Raw genomic sequence first — 17,484 nt, 5'->3', positions numbered from 1 at the left:
ATCGCTTGTCTTTTGCCTTGGACTTAAAAGTACAGAATGCTAACCCTTAAGCACAGGGACAATTATAATAGAAGAATGACCAAATAAGGGAACCCCCTTTCTTTGAGCCTCTCAAACCAAATAAAGTGCTTTTAAACGCATCAAAACTGACGATTAAAAAAATCCTTTTTTTTGTTTCATGGAAGAAAGAATATCATTTAGGTCTAAACAACAAACAAATGAGAAAATTACAGAAATTTTATGTTCGACTGTTCCTTCAAAACTGATGATATGCACATTATACAAATACACTACCATTCAAAAGTTTGGAACAATTAAGACTTTTTTAATGTTGTTGAAATAATGCTTACCAAGGCTGCATATATTTGATAAAAAAATACAGTACAAACTGTAATATTGTGAAATATTATTACAATTTAAAATAACTGTTTCCCAATATATTTGAAAATGTAATTAATTTCAAATAAATTATTTTTTTCAGCAAGAATGCATTAAATTGATGAAACGTAAAGACATTTATAATGTAAAGGTATAATGTAACTTTAGAATTGTTTTGCAAATAACCGAGCACCAACTCATCATATTATAGTGATTTCTAAAGGATCATGTGAATACTGGAGTAATGATGCTGAAAATTCAGCTTTGCATTACAAGAATCAATTACATTTTAAAATATATTAATATAGAAAACTGTTATTTAACTGTAAAACTATATAGTTTTAACTGTATTTTTAATCAAATAAATGCAGCATTAGTGAGAGTATGATACTTCTTTTGAAAACATTAAACATTTTTAATTATTCCAAACTTTTGACCGGTAGTGTAGATCTTAGTTTTCTAATACAAAAAAGAGAAAGGCTGTATAGTAAAATGCTCTTACTCTGCTGAGGTTTTGGCCAGTGTATCACAGGAGCTGTAGCTGACCCCACTGAATGCATCTTTACAGGGCAACGTCCTCGCACTCTCCAGCCAATCACCCATTGTGTGAAAGGAAGTGATGTCAGTGCTGGTTCTGTCCAGAAGCAGATTCACCGGTCTGAGAAGAGATGAAAAACACAGAAAGTACTGTTAGTTGTATTGTGAATTTTAAAGTATTTGTTCGTGCAGCCCAACAGAAATGAAGCACAAGTAACTTTCATTTGCAGAATACTTTTGTAGAACTAATACACAACAGCTTTTTAAGAGAACACAACTCGCCGATGCTGAAAAAAATACAACACTGAAGCTGTGGCCGTCTGCAATTCCCATCACGTTTGACAAATGCCATTTATGGAGAAAACAAGCTTATAAAAGTGCAAGCAAAGGCTAAACACAAAGGCCTTCAAACCCGATATGCAAGCTTGCATCCAAGGTCTCCATACGGAAATACCTGCAGAGAAGTGGGACTGATTCTCTCCATCTGTGTTATGGCAAGCATTCCGTAGGAAGAAAGCAATACATTTAGGAATGTTTATTCGAATACACAGACATCTCTGTTTCTGATGACTTCCCATTGTTCACATTCCAATGCGAGTTTCCATTGTTTATTGCATGGGTAAAATAATAACTTATTAACCAATGCATTTATATAAAAGTGAAGTTTAATTAGCTACTCAATTAAATTAACAAACTTTTAACATGTTACTGGCAGATACAGTATGGAAATGTTTATATGTAATCCTTTTATGGGCAAATATGGAATTTTTAAAAATGTAATCACATTCAGTTGCCCTCTAAAAACAATATTATGAAAGCAATTCCAGATTGTGAAAGTGTCAAACAAAACATTTTAATGATACTAAATCTAAAATCTAAAATTAATTAAAAATAAAAATACAATTAATTTAAAAATAACTGAAAAAATTTCATTTAACTCTTAAAATATAGCCTGTTTAAAATTCTCCTAATACTTCATAACTTATGTAATATTAGAACTAAATATTATAGAAAGATATTTAGGTAGTTCTTAAAGCTACTGATATTCAGAGGTCTTCATTTGAGGTCTCTGCAGTTTCTGACAAACAATGCATGGGCATACTAGATAAAACAGTTATGTTATAATGTAAGTAATCATGTCACAGAATCTGAAATCCACAATTCAGGTCCAACAGCACCTGATTGGAACCAGGGGAACAGAAATGAGATTACAATTCCTTTGGGGACTGCTATTTATATTCATGTAAATAAACAAATTAAGAGGAAGTCCAGTCAGATCCTTGAAGTCCACATGTTCCCAGTGTACCATTACTGTGTGATGAAAATAAAAGACTAATGTACGCTGAGTTGACTGGAAAAGAATGCTGAATGGATCCAAGTTACTTGGCAAAGAGGATCAGTAAGTGCTGACACAGCTCATTGAATAGAGCTGTCTGCAAGTACTGCACCGATGCACTTAGGATCTTTACAAATCCTTTCCTAGTGTCAGGAGAGAGTGCTGGAAGTTTATTTTTAACAATGTCTTTGATCATTTTAGTCTAACCTTCACAGCATGAGCAGCACCTTTATGTGCCAGTTGTTTTGTGAACCTTTCTAAATGTGATTCAGCTTTGTTAAAAGACTGTTATATTTAAGGATGGGACAGCGAAGATTACGTTGGACTTAACATCAAACCTGCAGCTTGTAACTATGTTCACAGCATTGCTGTATGCAATTTCGCATGTAAGTTTACATTTAGTCTTAAAGGTACAGCAAGTACCAAATGAAACGTAACGTAACGAAACAAAACAAAACAAAACAAAATCACAAAACAGAAAAGAACACAAAAAACACAAAGCAAAGCAAAAACAAAAAATAAAAAACAAGGCAAAACAGTTAAAAAACAAAACAAAAACAAACTTTCATTAAACTTGTCAGAGAAAACTAAATTCTAAACTTAATTATGGCACATAAAAACAGCAAATAAAAAGTATTTTATAACCATTTTATTTAAATGGGTTCTATCTTTTTCTTTTTCTTTTTTTTTTTATAAATTAATTAATTAATAAATAAAAAAATCACAGTCTATATATATATATTTGTATTTCCAATGCTATTCAATGTGAAAACTGTTTTATATAGTATAAATTGATGCTATAATTGTTACCCACACAAACTGCAGAACCTAATATTTACCAGTGGGTCTATTATTTAGTGTTCTTTCATTAAAATGGAACTGACACATTTATTACCATGTTAAATGCGAGAGAAAAAAAAAATCACAGTCAACTGACTCACTCAGCTACTTAAATTATATAAGTCTACAATATGGTAATATGATAAATAATTTGTCCTTGTAATTATAAAGGTCAACATGGGAAAGAAAAACAGAGAGGAAAACCAAGAGATGTCTCACAACTCAGAAACTCACAATGCGAAAAAGAAAATCTTTTGGTGTTGGGTATAGAAGTGATAGCTTAAACTCTGGTGTATACACACTGCATTTGACTGCATCAGCTGCTGGCGTCAGAGATCTGAGGCGTCAGTCGACAGGAGCACAACAGGCCAGAGGGAGAGGAAGAAGAGAGGTAAACACTCGGCCTCTCTGCTGGTTCCCTCTCTTTTCTTTTGCTTTTCTCTCTCCCCTCTGGTGTAGTGACCTCTAAATAACCGAGGCTGCTTAGTATCATGTTTTTAAAGTTCTCTAGGGATGGTAAAGGAGGGAGGACGTTCCTCACAGAGAAACATCTGGGTAGCTTCGTCACGGACAAGAATGCATCTCTTGCCGTGAGGAGGCTCTGGGATCATGCACCTACTCTCGTCCCAAGAGTGCCGACATTTTACTTCCGAGCATCTGCACGCCATCTCTCCGGGTCTGGCCTTTAGGCCTAGGGTCCATCCATGAGAATGGCTGGGATGCCGCTCCATTAGCATGCAGGGCATGTAGATAAATGAGGTGCAAGGGCTTAGACGCAGCTGTGACTGCAGACCGGCGGCAGCGGAACCTAAGAGTGTGTCTCGCCCGGAGAGCCATAAATCACCTGGGCCCAGCGCTGGACCCCAGTCGGCCATGTTAAAAGCCAATCAGGAAAATGACATGCTAACTCCCTGGGACCCATTTTCACTTTCTTAAGAAACCATTAGTCACTGTTACATACTTCATAATAATAGAGCTACTGGTTGCACCACTTACGTCCACACCACACAGGGCAACCCGTAACGGACGAACCCTCTAGTGAATTGAGTCTTATTGGAGCAGAGGAAATTAGAGTAGGAATTTATTTAGAGAAAAATTATTTTGAGATTAAATATTAATAGCCAGACACCGTGAAGTACTGCCACATACTCCCCGTAGAACACCCTGTTCTCAAATCTAAGTTGGAAAGATCTGGTAACATCAGGATGCATAAAAGCCTTGTAATACAAATAAACAATATGGTCAAAAGTGCATAAAGTGAGGTCAGGAACTGACACTGGGTGATACTGGTGGCTCACAGTCACCAATCCAACTCATCTCAAAGGTGTTCAGTGAGGTTTTTCCACACTGCAAAGTGTCAACTCATTTCAAAACAGACCTTGCACAAGGGTACTGTCATGCTGGAACAGGAAAAGGACCTTTGCCAAACCGTTACCACAAAGTGCACAAATATAGAATGTCATGAGTAAGATTTCACTGGAATCAAGGGGACTTGCCAAATCCGTTAACCAGAAGGGGTGTTAACTTTTGACCACGTTGTGTATAATACTTTGAATAATATTAGTACTACATCCTGTATACTGGAGAAACAGGATGTCAGCAAATGTTTATCACAAACACCGCCTGTCTGACTGAGGACTGTTTCTGCAAACTGGCTCCAAAAATAAACCGATTTTGTCTAGAAAAATAATCTGCAGAAAATAACACAGCCTCAAGAACAACTCAGTCATAACTGTATGTGACCAGATGTAGGAGTGTGTGATTAATCTAGACCTGAGGGGAAGATACAAATTAGAGTTCAGGAGGAAGAGAGAGCATTTCCTCTCATTAGGGAGCATGAGAAGATGATCTGAATGTGACATGAAGCAAAGGAACAGCAGAAGGCAATTTGGGATCAGAACAAGCATATAGGTCTCGGTCCAGAGCCAGTCCTCCTGGGTGACATACCTGGACGAGGTGCTGGCCGTGATTTTGAGACTGCTGGGGTTGCGGATGAGCTTGTCCAGGATGCTGACAATCTGCTCAAATTTCGGCCGGTTGTTTCGGTCCTTCTGCCAGCAGTCTAGCATCAGCTGGTAAAGCGTGGCAGGGCATTCCATGGGTGGGGGAAGACGATAACCCTCATCCACCGCTTTTATCACCTGAGGCACATGAGAAAATATTGCTAAACTGATGTTCTGTCATTCTGTCTGAAGGTGCGGTCACATTCGCAAAATTTTCCAGGCAAAAAAGATTCATTGTCCATTGCCAAATATTGCAATGATGTATGAAGCACAACTCACACAGAGGTGACTTCCAAACCAAGCTGTTTTCAATATGAATCTGTTGCGAAATGGGGATATTTTTCTGTGTTGGGAAATTTTTCACCCTTACTCATTAATGACTGGATTATTCCTGTGAAAATTGCCGAACAACCATAAATGTGACCACACCATATCATCTCATTTTGTGTTTAAAAGAAGAAATTATAACATGAACAATTGGTGCAACATATGGGTGAGTAAATTCTGTCAAAATGCCCATTTTTGGGTGAACTATTTCTTTAAAGATGAGGCACTGCAATTTGCCCAACTATTTTGTTCAATTTCCTGTCCTTTGAGCTCCTGAGGACATATTTCTTCCACGCATGCCAACTGTCACCATCCAGTAGGATGAAACAAAAATAAAGCACTTCCGTTCATGCAACAACACAAAATCAATTTCCTCATAAGTGCTCCAGATCTGTAACTCCCTTTTGCTTTTCATCACTCGATCATCAGCGCTGCCATAAACCAGTTCAAATAAACTCTCAGGGCCTTATTTGCTCAGGGTGAAGTTACTGAACTGCAGCAACAAGGCCACTGCTCAGGGTCAGCGCTAAAGAACTAATAACAATGTCAACACAACAAGATTTTATAACAAACCACTACACATTTACCACAATTGCACACATGGCTCTTGTTCTTATCTCTCTATAAGGATTATAGCATAATAGTTTCTCTTGGCCTGTGAATTGAAAAGCACATTTTCGTCATTGGGTGCTTATTGTGTGTCTTTGTGAAGCTAGCCTTATTAGCTAGCTAACATTGTCATTAATTAAGAGCAGCCTGTATAGTCTAGCCATGCAAAACAAGCTTGGTAGCTGGTTGATCATGGAAAATCTTGCTAATTTAATTATATTGTTTGCCAAAGGACAATTTACTCACTCCCATGTTGTTCCAAACTCTTAGGGGCTGTTCACACAGAATGTGTTTTTCCATTCCGCTGTGCTAATTTTAGATTGTTTTTCTGTGTAAACACATGTTAGATGGACATGTATGACTTTTGCAGCATCTCACACATGATATAGACCTCTGAAAACACGGTGCTTAAGTTAAAATAAGTTTTAAAAACAACTTTTAAAAAAACAAGACCTTGCGTTTCCCCCCATTCCACTGCCCTGTCTCGCCTTTTTGCTTTGAAAACTGACTTGTGTCTCTCATTTTTAAATGCAAAAAAAAAAAAAAAAAGTGTTCTGTGCGATTGGCCTCCACTTATGAAAATTAACCATGGTTTATTTTTGTACAAGTGTAGTAACCATGTATTTTTTGTTTTTTTTGGTGTATTGATTACCATTTGTATAACCACAGTTTTACTACAAATACCATGGTTAAACAAATCCATTGTTAATTTGTAGTTACCATGGTTTAACTATAATAACCATGTTTTTTTGGCTTTATTGGTAGTAAAACCATGTTTAATTGAAAAATGTGAGATGCTTTTTTTAAAGTGCCCCTATAATGGATTTTTGAAAATTACCTTTCATGCAGTGTGTAAAACAGCTGTAAGTGAATGAAAACATCCTGCAAAGTTTTAAATCTGAAAGTGCACCATGTATAAAGTTATTGTCTCTCAAAAGAAAGAGTCGACTCTGAATCATTGAAACGAGTCATTTTTAAAAACGAATCCCAAGCCGTTTCATGTTGACGTCAACATGAAACATTAGCATATTGCCCGCCCACTTGTTGCACGTGCAGACCTGGGAAAACTTGTTTTTTGCGTTGGTCTGAATGAAAATGCTAATTCATTCTTTGCCTCTAGGTGCCGCTTTTGGAGCGTTAAAAGCTCACAAACACTGCTTTAAATGAAATTGGACCAATCACTGCAGATTAGCATCACGCAAAGGAGTGGTTTGGAAAAACGAATCATTGAGCGAATCGTTTGGGCGTCGTTGAGAAAATAAGGTAAAAATAAATGCATATTATAAGAAAATTAAAGTGTTTTTTGACCTTGCATGCATGTCAACCTGTTGTTGGGGACTCCCAAAACAAAAATATGAACCTTTCATAACCCATAATAGGGGCACTTTAAAAGCTGAACTTGTAACTTTTTAGAATTCTGCGTTTTTAGAACGCTGTGTAATGAGTGAGAAACTGCAAAAGATGCGAGACACAAGGGCTATGGTCAAACACATCCGTCTAGCACATTTACATAGAAAAACAATAGAAAAGCAGTGCAGTAGAATGGAAAAACAGGATCTGTGTGAACGGCCCCTTAAGATGTAATTTTTCCTGTGGAATACAAAAGGCACATTTTAAAAGACTCTTCAAATCAAATCGAACATATGTCACACTGATGTATTTGGCAGGCAAGACGTTGGAATATTCTGATAGCCACTCTACTCACGTCCTGATTGGACATCTCCCAATAAGGTCTTTCTCCATAAGACATGACCTCCCATAGGACAATCCCGTAGCTCCATACGTCACTGGCCGAGGTGAACTTGCGATAGGCGATGGCCTCTGGCGCGGTCCATCGGATTGGAATCTTTCCGCCCTGTAAACACACAAAATCCATCTGTCAAGGAAACATTTTGCCATCTGTGACAATATCCAAACACATATTTCTACTATTAGTTGAATAACAAACATGTACTCTAACGTCCACATGCCACATCATGTAATCTGTATGCATTGGCATTTAAAACAGGCCATATGTAAGGTGTCAGAGTTGGTGAAGGGGGGATTTATGAGAGGGCCATGCATCTAATGAATGAAATTTAAAGTTCTGAGATGCCATTAGGATTTGTTTGTGTTAGTGGAATTGACTGTACAGCAGTGTTAATGTGATTTAGACAACTTCTAGCTGCACCACCAGTGCAAGGGACCCTGGCTCTATGCGGGCCCCTTCATACAGCATTATGAGCAAATTATGGTTAGATTTGCCAATCTAGTGTGGTCTTTGCAGTAAGTACGGTTGATTTTCCGTTTACAATATTTGATGAACTCTACACTTATAAGAATCAAGATTATTTGGTTAAATGAGGAGCCTTTAACATCCACAGAATCTTTCCAATCAACAAAAGGCTATTTACAGTGGAAAAAGGTATTTTAGATTTTAGAAAAAAAAAAAAAAAAAAAGTTCCTTTAAGAAAATCTTAAAGGTCCCATGACATGCTGCTTTTTGGATGCTTTTATATAGGCCTAAGTGGTCCCTAGTACTGTATCTGAAGTCTCTTTCCCGAAATTCAGCCTTGGTGCAGAATTTCAGCCACTACGAGCCAGTCCCACAATGAGCTTTCCTTAGGACGCACCATTTCTGTGGCTGTAGCTTTAAATTCTAATGAGGAGGAGAGAGGAGGGGCAAGGTGGAGGGTGGGTGTGTGGCCTTAACCAGCTTGCGCTACCATGTGCTAATGTTGATAGTGGATGTATCGCAATGGCTCGTAGACACACAGTAGTTCAAGCTTTTCAGTTTGACCCAGAATCTGATCCGGATGGAGAAGCACCGGATGAAGAAGTTGCAACTCAGCGGCTACAGTAGGACGTCTCCGAATGGTTAGTTTAAAATATTGTGTCTGGATATGGTACTTTAGTTGGTTTGTTTATGTATGCTGTTACAGTTATTATCATGTAGCTAATGCTAGCCATAGGCCCGGATGAAGGAACTAAAAATATACTTCGGTGTTCATTTGTACATCCAAATACTGAGCAACTGCCATGCTTTGCTCGTTTGCAAGCCATGATGTCTCTCGAGGAAAAAAAAAAATTTGCGCTCGCTTCGCAAGGTAATATCTCATTTTCTCAAGGGCGGGCAAAGCAGAGAAAGGGGAGGTAACCTTTCCCCGTATGACGACATAAAGGGAAGATTCCAGATTGGGCCATCTGAGCTTTCATTTTCTCAAAGGTGAAGCAGGATACCCAGGGCTCGGTTTACACCTGTCGCCATTCCTAGCCACTGGGGGACCATAGGCAGGCTAGAGGAACTCATATTAATGTTACAAAACCTCATAAAGTGACATTTTTATGTCAAGGGGCCTTTAAGTCTTTGGCAAATCAAAATGTTTTTAATTTTTGGTTGAACTATCCCTTAAAGGCATAAAAAAAAACAACTGAAAGAGTCTTTTGGCTCTTTTAACTAAAAGGCAGGACTTCCTAAAACCACCATATTGAATGTTGCGATTTTTAATTTCTGCAAGTGATCCGGTTCCTCCACCTATTCTATCTTTGCTCTTGGTTTGTGGTACACCACCACCTTCATCGATCCTCTCCTCATCTCTGAAAGCTGGCTGGGCTTGTTTCATATGCTCAGGTCCTCTCTCTCTCTCTGAGGATCAGCGTTGTATTTACCCAGCTCGGCTGCTGGGGTAACTCTACCCTCAACCTTCATGAAGGAGGTAGACTGAGAGAGAACAGGGTAGAGCCAAAGCCAACCAGCAACCTGGCCAAGTCACACAATTCCTACCCCACATTCTCCAAACACAAGGCCTTTAAAAAATAAATCCACTTGTGCGCGGGCCTCCCCATTGAGCGCGTACAAACAGTCCCTGCAAGATCACTGCTAATGAATGTAAAATGTGACACAATGTATCAAGGGAAGGTGAAAGTTGCCAGCATTCTTGTGGGTTTGAGGTTCTCGTAGCCGCACAATGATGCGGTGGGGGGTCTAGTTGTAACGGTAAAAACATACATTTATGTTGGCTGTCAGACACAAGTAAAACCCAACAAATTTAGGTTTATCTAACTAATAACATGTTGGACCTCCCCTCCCCAGCATATGCCATACATCAGTGTAACACTTATGCTGGGTGACACTTGTATTGGTAATTTAAGCAGCAATATCTCTTAAAGTCTCACATGCAGTGGATTTATGCCTGACTCTAAGTGTATTTATGCATTAGTTATCTCTTCTGATAATGGATGTTGCTCTTAAGAATGAGAGTGATGAATATGGTTATTAATTCCAGGGAATGAAGATCAGACATGCTGGCTGAGAGGAGACAGTGAGCTTGTCAATCATATCCTGGCCCATATGAAATTTGCTCTGTAGGTTTCTGCAGAATTGGGAAGCTGGTCATTCATATAGCCTGTCCCTACTGTATCATTTCTGATGTTTTCAGCTGCTAAAAGAGTCTAGTCCTCTTAACTATGTTTAACAGATTTTACCATGTTTCAAATCATTCCACAGAAGAGATTGTGTCTGGGTCTAATCATGGCTGAGAGAAAACCTTCGGTTTGAGGCTTGCTAATAAAGCACTAAAACATGTTCTAAGTGAAGACAGTTACTCATTCCACAAATCTAAACCTTGTGAAGCAATTTTTTTGCTATGTGAACACAGAAAACGTCTGTCTGTCTATCTATCCATCCATCTATCCATCTATCTATTACTGTTCAAACAGTTGTGGTCATTAAGTTTTTTTACTTACTTTTTGTAACACTTACAATGTTACAAAAGATTTCTGCCTAAAATAAATGCTGTTCTTTCTTTCATCAAATAATACTGAAATAAATCCTGAAAAAGTATGGTCCCACTTTATATTAGGAGTCTACAATTCACTTATGTTAAAAGAAAAAATAAATTATGAAATGAAATAAAATAATAATAAGTACATAGTAGTTAAAGACATGTAATATAAAGTGGGTTCAAATATATTAAGCAACTTTTTTCAAAACTATAAAATTAAAATACAGTATAGAAACTTTATTAACACAGAATTAAATATATAATATTAATTCTACATTATTATCAATTCTAAATTAATATATAATTACTTGTATTTAAATAGAAAACTGTTATTTTAAATTGTAATTTAAAGTTGTTTTTTTTTTAAAGTTTAAATTGTAAGTTTTGCATGCCAGTGTATATGTATACATTCCTCTCTCCTCTCAATTTCAGATCAGCTTCAGTAGACAAATAAATTCAGTAGACATGTCATTTGAAATAGTTGAGAAGGCAACTGAAACATATTCAAGCTTTGAAAAAAATGTCAAGCTTAAGTATTATGGTATATGACATCAGATAAAGCATATAAATCCATTTTGTGTCAGTGGGTAATAGTTGTTCTTGCAGTTTAATTTGACTTCTGAGCTGATTAAAATATGTGAGTATACAAATCATTTATGTTTTTATATGAGGCATAATAATTATGTAAGATTCATTTTTTTATAGCATTTTCTTTCAAATTTCTTCTGAAGTTCTTCTGACCTAATCAAGCCCATTTAACTCTGTGCTGCATGACAAAGTCAGCATGGATTTCGCAATCTCAGATGCTCGTGTGGGTGTTGACTTACTCTCGTGGTGTAGGCGGCTTCTGGATCGTCCTCCAGCACTCTGGACAAGCCGAAGTCTGACACTTTACACACCAGGTTGCTGTTGACCAGGATGTTCCGGGCAGCCAAATCTCTGTGCACGTAACCCATATCCGACAGATACTTCATACCAGATGCGATGCCACGTAGCATGCCGACCAGCTGAATCACTGTGAACTGGGCGTCGTGTTTCTGACAGAGACAGGAAGAAGGAAAAAGTCAAATACGCTGTTTTATATCTGCATAAGTATAAACATAAGTCATGCAACGGGTTATAAAACACAATGGAACATTGGTGACTCATATTTCAGAAGACTGCCTGACATTTCCAAAGTCATCTGTCATGAGCTAACTCAAAACCACTCATGAAATGGCTTTGCTGAGAGCAGCAGATCTTTGATTTAATAAATAGGAGCGTTTGACTGTTTTTTTTTTTTTTTTTCTGGTTCAATCCACGGTGTGCGGCAACTTGTTGAATAATATAAATAGGATGTACACAAGAACACATCGCCCGACTGCATATCTGAACTGAAGCCCACTGGCAGGCTCACGGTGTTTACACTGGTGCGTGTGAATAGGCCTTTTATATGAAGAATGATATGCTCAGGACTTGGAGATAAACACCAGGGGAGGAAGTGCTTCAGTAGGAGAAGGAGAGACTGGCCGGATGAGTGAGATAGCATTGATTTGTCAGGGAGCTCTGGAGAAATGGCTTTCTATACCAAAAACAGGCAAACTGCAGTCTCAAAGCAATAGTTATCTTAAAACGCTTTTCCTCATCGTCATGCTTAGTAGCTCCAAATTGGTTTGACTTCATTTCTTCCGTAAAACATAAAAGATGAAATTTTGAAGAATATGCTGGTTACTCTTTTCCAAGCAGTTAAAATAAATGCAAACCATTGTTTTTATTTGTTTCACTAATTTATTATTATAGTTTTGTTAATATTTTGAATTAATATTTGACAATATTTTGATTTTGTGAACATTTTGATGATTTTATTTGTGTAATTTAATAAAATATTTAGATAAATTTAGATTTAATCAATATTCTTCTGCTCACCAAGCCTGCATTTATTTGATCCAAAATACAGCAAAAGCAGTAATATTGTGAAATATTTATACTATTTAAAATAAATGCTTTCTATTTGAATGTAATTTATTCCTGTGATCAAAGCTGAATTTTCAGTATAATAACTCCAGTCTTCAGTGTCACAGTACATGCTGATGTACTGTTCAAGAAACATTTTTTTTTAATTTTTTTTAATTATTATTATCAATATTTAAAACAGTTAAGTAAATTTTTTTCCAGGATTCTTTGACGAATTGAAAGATCCAAAGATCAGCATTTATTTGAAATAAAAAGCTTTTATAACATTATACACTATACCATTCAAAAGCTTGGAGTCAGTCGATATATATTATAAAGAAATTATAGGAATTAATAGTTTTATTTAGCAAGGATGCTTTGAATTGATCAAAAGTGATGATAAATAATGTTACAAAAGCTTTCTATTTCAGATAAATGCTGTTCTTCTGAACTTTCTATTCATCAGAGAAACCTGAAAAATTCTACTCAGCTGTAATAATAATAATAATAATAATAAATGTTTTTTTTTGAGCAGCAAATAAGAATATTAGAATGATTTCTGAAGGATCATGTGACTGGAGTAATGATGCTAAAAATTCAGCTTTGAAATCACAGGAATAAATTACATTTTAAAATATATTCAAATAGAAAACAGCTATTATAATAGTAAAAATATTTTTAAAATACTCTTTGCTGTAATTTGGATCAAATAAATGCAGGCTTGGTGAGCAGAAGATACTTAAAAAACATTAAAAATCTTACTGTTCAAAAACTTTTGACTGGTAGTGTAAATTTCATAACAAAAATGAAATGTAATATTTTATATTATATCAGTTAATGTGTATTTATTTCAAGCAATATTTGTTTGTTGGTTGGTTGTCTGGTTTTAGTTCAAATTAATAACTCCGATGCAAAATGGAGCTTTCAAGTTTTTAAAAAAGAATGTTAAAGCACTATAAAATATTATGAACGTAGTCTGTAGGACTCATGCATTATATTTCAAATCTTCTGAAGTTATATGATAACTATAGATGAGAAACATAGATAGATTAGAAAATTTAAGTCGTTATTAACTGAGAGAAGAATAAATTTTCTTTTTTCTTTGATTTTTCTTTCTTTCTTTCCTTTTTTTTTTTTAATGAATCGTTTGATCCAGTTTCAGAAATCTGGTCTGAATGATTTATTCACAAATTCACTTCTCTCATAAACTTTCATGAACTTACCAAGAAAAGCTAGGGCAGATGTCAAGATCACATCTTTCAGTCTGTTTCTCACACAAAGATATCTTATTATCTAAAAAGACTTAAAATATACAGCATGGGTCATATGAAAAACTTTTATGATACTTGTTTTTCCTGAACTTGACAGCTCCGATTCCCATTTAATCAATTGCATAGAAAAACATCAGTACATCCTCAAAAACTGTCTGCTTTTGTGTTCCACGGAACAAAGAAAATCAAACAGGTCTGGAACGACATGAGACGTAAACAATGTCAAAATAGTTATTATTGTTTGAACTGTTCCTCTAGTTGTCCAATGCGAGTCTCCTTCTCATTCCGTGTCTCTGTCCACCCTATTTTCACTTTCTTTCTATGTGAGTGTTTATGCACTGCATACAAACTAAGTTTGGATGAAAATAACCCTGGACCACCTGGAAGAGAATTGAGCTCGGAGAGGTTCAAAGGCTTGCTAATAATAGTGACATGAGCAGTGGCGAGGAAACGCGTTGGAGGGAGGATGACAGATCTCTTTGATAGAGTGCAGGCCAGGCTGCAGTGCGCAGGAAATTGCTGCAGAACACTGCAACTTTTCTCTGGTTTCTGGGAGTGGGATGCTGTGCAGACACACGTACAGGTCCTGCTCATTCCACTCCCTGTTTGCTCAGGTTGTTTTAATAATCTGCCTTTGCATAGTCATTTCAATAGAGCCGTTAGTGTTGCCTTTTTCGTTGGCCTTGATTCTGTTTTGTTTTTTTTTATGTTCTGACAACAATACAAACTTTGAATGGACATAAAAGTATTTGAAAATCAGGAAAGGATACGTATTTACATTATTATCAATAATAAGACTTTTGAATGTAATATGCATTTAAAGTTTATTACAAAATATTATTATATATACACTAACAATCAAAACTTTGGGTCAATATTATTTTTGTAGGAAATCAACATTTTATTCTGCAAGCAGTGTTAATTTTGGCAGGCATTTTTGATTTAGTCTTAGTCTTAGTCTCGAGACGAAAATGCTTAATAGTCTTAGTCACATTTTAGTCATTTGAGTATTTCATAGTTTTAGTCTAGTTTTAGTTGACGAAAAGTCATTGTATTTTTGTCAACTTTTAGTCTTTACTTTTAGTCAAAGTGCCGTTAACAACATTTATTTTAGTAGCTATCTTATATGTAGTATTCAAACAAAAATAGGCATCAATTCTTCTCTCTTTAGACCAAATCAATTAAGCTTATGAGAAATTTGAATCAAGGATTGAATTTGGAAAAACTGGAATACATTTTCATTTTTTGGTAGAGATAGAAATTAAACTCATTTTCAGATACAGTAGCTTTACTTAAGTATACATTTATTTAACATCTTTTGTTGGTTAACATTTATGACACGGATAATTAGGAATGCTGTCCCTTTAAGACGGAAGGCATGCATGTAATACTGACACATATTCAGTTTTCACCCACTTGTTTACGCTCACTTAAGCCATAACTGACTGTATTTATGTGAGATACTCTGACTCTACACGATAGACACAGGACTGCTGTGTGTGTATTTGAGCGCTGAGTACTGAGAGCTGATCGCGCGCTGTACTGAAGAAGTGGAGCGTGCGCGCGAGAGAGAGCGCTTCTATCAGCGCGACTCCGCCTATCCCGCCGTCACTAACTTTAAATTAATCGACAACGAATTGTGACTCCCGGGAAAAACGGGACGTCTGGTCACCCTATCCCTAACCCTTCGGGTGCTGAGGCTATTGTTTCAGATCGTTAGTTTGCGTTTTGATAGCCTATCCGCCCACTGCGGCTGCCATACTGAGACTAGATACGCCCCTCATCTGATTGTAATCCAATGACAGAGACACATTTTGGATTTAGGATGTATTTTGAATGTCCGGTAGTCCTCAAATAACATTTTAGTCCTGTCTCGTCTTGTTAATGAAGACGCGGCATTAATTTCGTCATAGTTTTTATCATCAGACATTAATTTTAGCTTGTCAACGTCTAGTCTTAGTCACAGAAAAAAGGTTCGTTGACGAATATTTTTCGTCTTTGTCTTCGTCGACGAAATTAACACTGTCTGCAAGGATGCATTAAATTGATCACACAATGACAGTAAATAAACTTAAAATGTTACAAAGGATTGCTATTTCAAATAAATGTTGTTCTTTTGAACTTTCTATTCATTAAATAATCTTGAAAAAAAATATATATCAAAGATTCCACAAAAATATAAAGCAGCAAAACTGTTTTCAATACTGATAAAAAAAAAAAAAAAAAAAAAGTTTCTTGAGCAACAAATCAGCATATTAAAATTATTTCTGAAGGATCATGACACTGATGATTGGAGTAATGATGCTGGAAATTCAGCTTTCCTTTGCAGGAATAAATTACATTTTAAAATATACTAAAATAGAAAACAGTTATTTTAACTTGCAATGATATTTCACAATTGTACTGTTTACACTGTATTATTGATCAAATAAATGCATCCTTGGTGAGCAGAAGAGACATTATGATTTACAATTTTTTTTTTTTCAGTTTCTCTGGTAACATTGACTTCTCTGATTGGTTGATCTTTCTTCAGGATTATGGGTAATGTAGTTCTCCACTATTCAACTTTTCTTTTTTTTTTTGATAACACATCAACTTGTGGCTTCTATATCAGGCCAGAGCTTACTGTCATTGTGTCTTAAAAGGTTTGCACATTCTGGCTGGAAATGAATTACTCAATTGAGAAAATAAGTGTGATTTTTACTCCCATATCCCAAATGTTGCATACTACAATCACTGTATATTTATTATTCATTGTACTGCCCAAGTTTAAATCACTGGACATTTAGAAACTCTACATTGGACCCCTTTGTGCATTTCTAAATAAATTTACCACTGAACAAAAAATGAATTTTAACGAGTGCGAGGTCCATCCAATGCATCAAAGTCTGGCGTGTTCATTTTGTTCTCCAAATAGCAGATTGTCTGGCAAGCGCTGCTGGTGGTAAACTGTTGAAAAATGACACAAGGCTGATAAATTCATATGTCAGGTGTATTAGAGCCAAGGCAGGACGGCCGCAGCCAAAGGTTAAGCTGACCCATTTAATGAGCTCATTAGCGCATTTATCAGCACTTTTCAGATGGGCCGTCCCACAGCCTGTTGTTTGCTTGTTTATTTTCGTAGTGCGAGCGACGGGCAAAGAGGAAGTCATCTGAAGGACAGAGCATGGCCAGTCTGTTTAACTGGCACGGCCAGGCTGGCAGGCGGCGCGCCAGTCTCCCCAGTGCCGCTTTGGGTCTGAGCGCGAGCGAATCCACTCTCTCTTATGAAGACAAGCCTGGTCTGTTCTGCGTGAGAGAATGAGGCCATTGTGGATATAAGCTCAAGTGAAATCCTGACACTACAAAGCGTTTGAAACACAGGTAGTGTCAGTGTCTATTTAAAGAGGCCTCGGCTGTGAATACGAATGTGATGAATTTGGGCGACGTTGTGAACACAAAGGCACCGTTAAAAAATCTAACCTCTCTAGTCCGCAACAAAGAGAGAC

General features: G+C 36.6%; 1 protein-coding gene across 3 annotated transcripts in view; it reads right to left on the bottom strand.

The window, feature by feature from the left end:
- The window catches only part of epha3 (eph receptor A3), a 180,322-nt gene that overhangs the window by 10,573 nt on the left and 152,265 nt on the right, over positions 1-17,484 (bottom strand). For all 3 annotated transcript variants that reach the window (XM_058786651.1, XM_058786649.1, XM_058786648.1), the window contains exons 13-16: positions 11,621-11,830; positions 7,736-7,885; positions 5,039-5,232; positions 881-1,036 (exon numbers count right to left, since the gene is read on the bottom strand). In XM_058786651.1, the coding sequence (XP_058642634.1) occupies positions 881-1,036; positions 5,039-5,232; positions 7,736-7,885; positions 11,621-11,830 (710 nt within the window). The remainder of the gene's footprint in view (positions 1-880; positions 1,037-5,038; positions 5,233-7,735; positions 7,886-11,620; positions 11,831-17,484) is intronic.

This window comes from Onychostoma macrolepis, chromosome 09 (assembly GCF_012432095.1).
Source record: "Onychostoma macrolepis isolate SWU-2019 chromosome 09, ASM1243209v1, whole genome shotgun sequence".
NCBI classification, from domain to species: domain Eukaryota; kingdom Metazoa; phylum Chordata; class Actinopteri; order Cypriniformes; family Cyprinidae; genus Onychostoma; species Onychostoma macrolepis.
The sequence above is the reverse complement of the archived record's forward strand: the minus strand, read 5'-3'. Positions and strand labels throughout refer to the sequence as shown.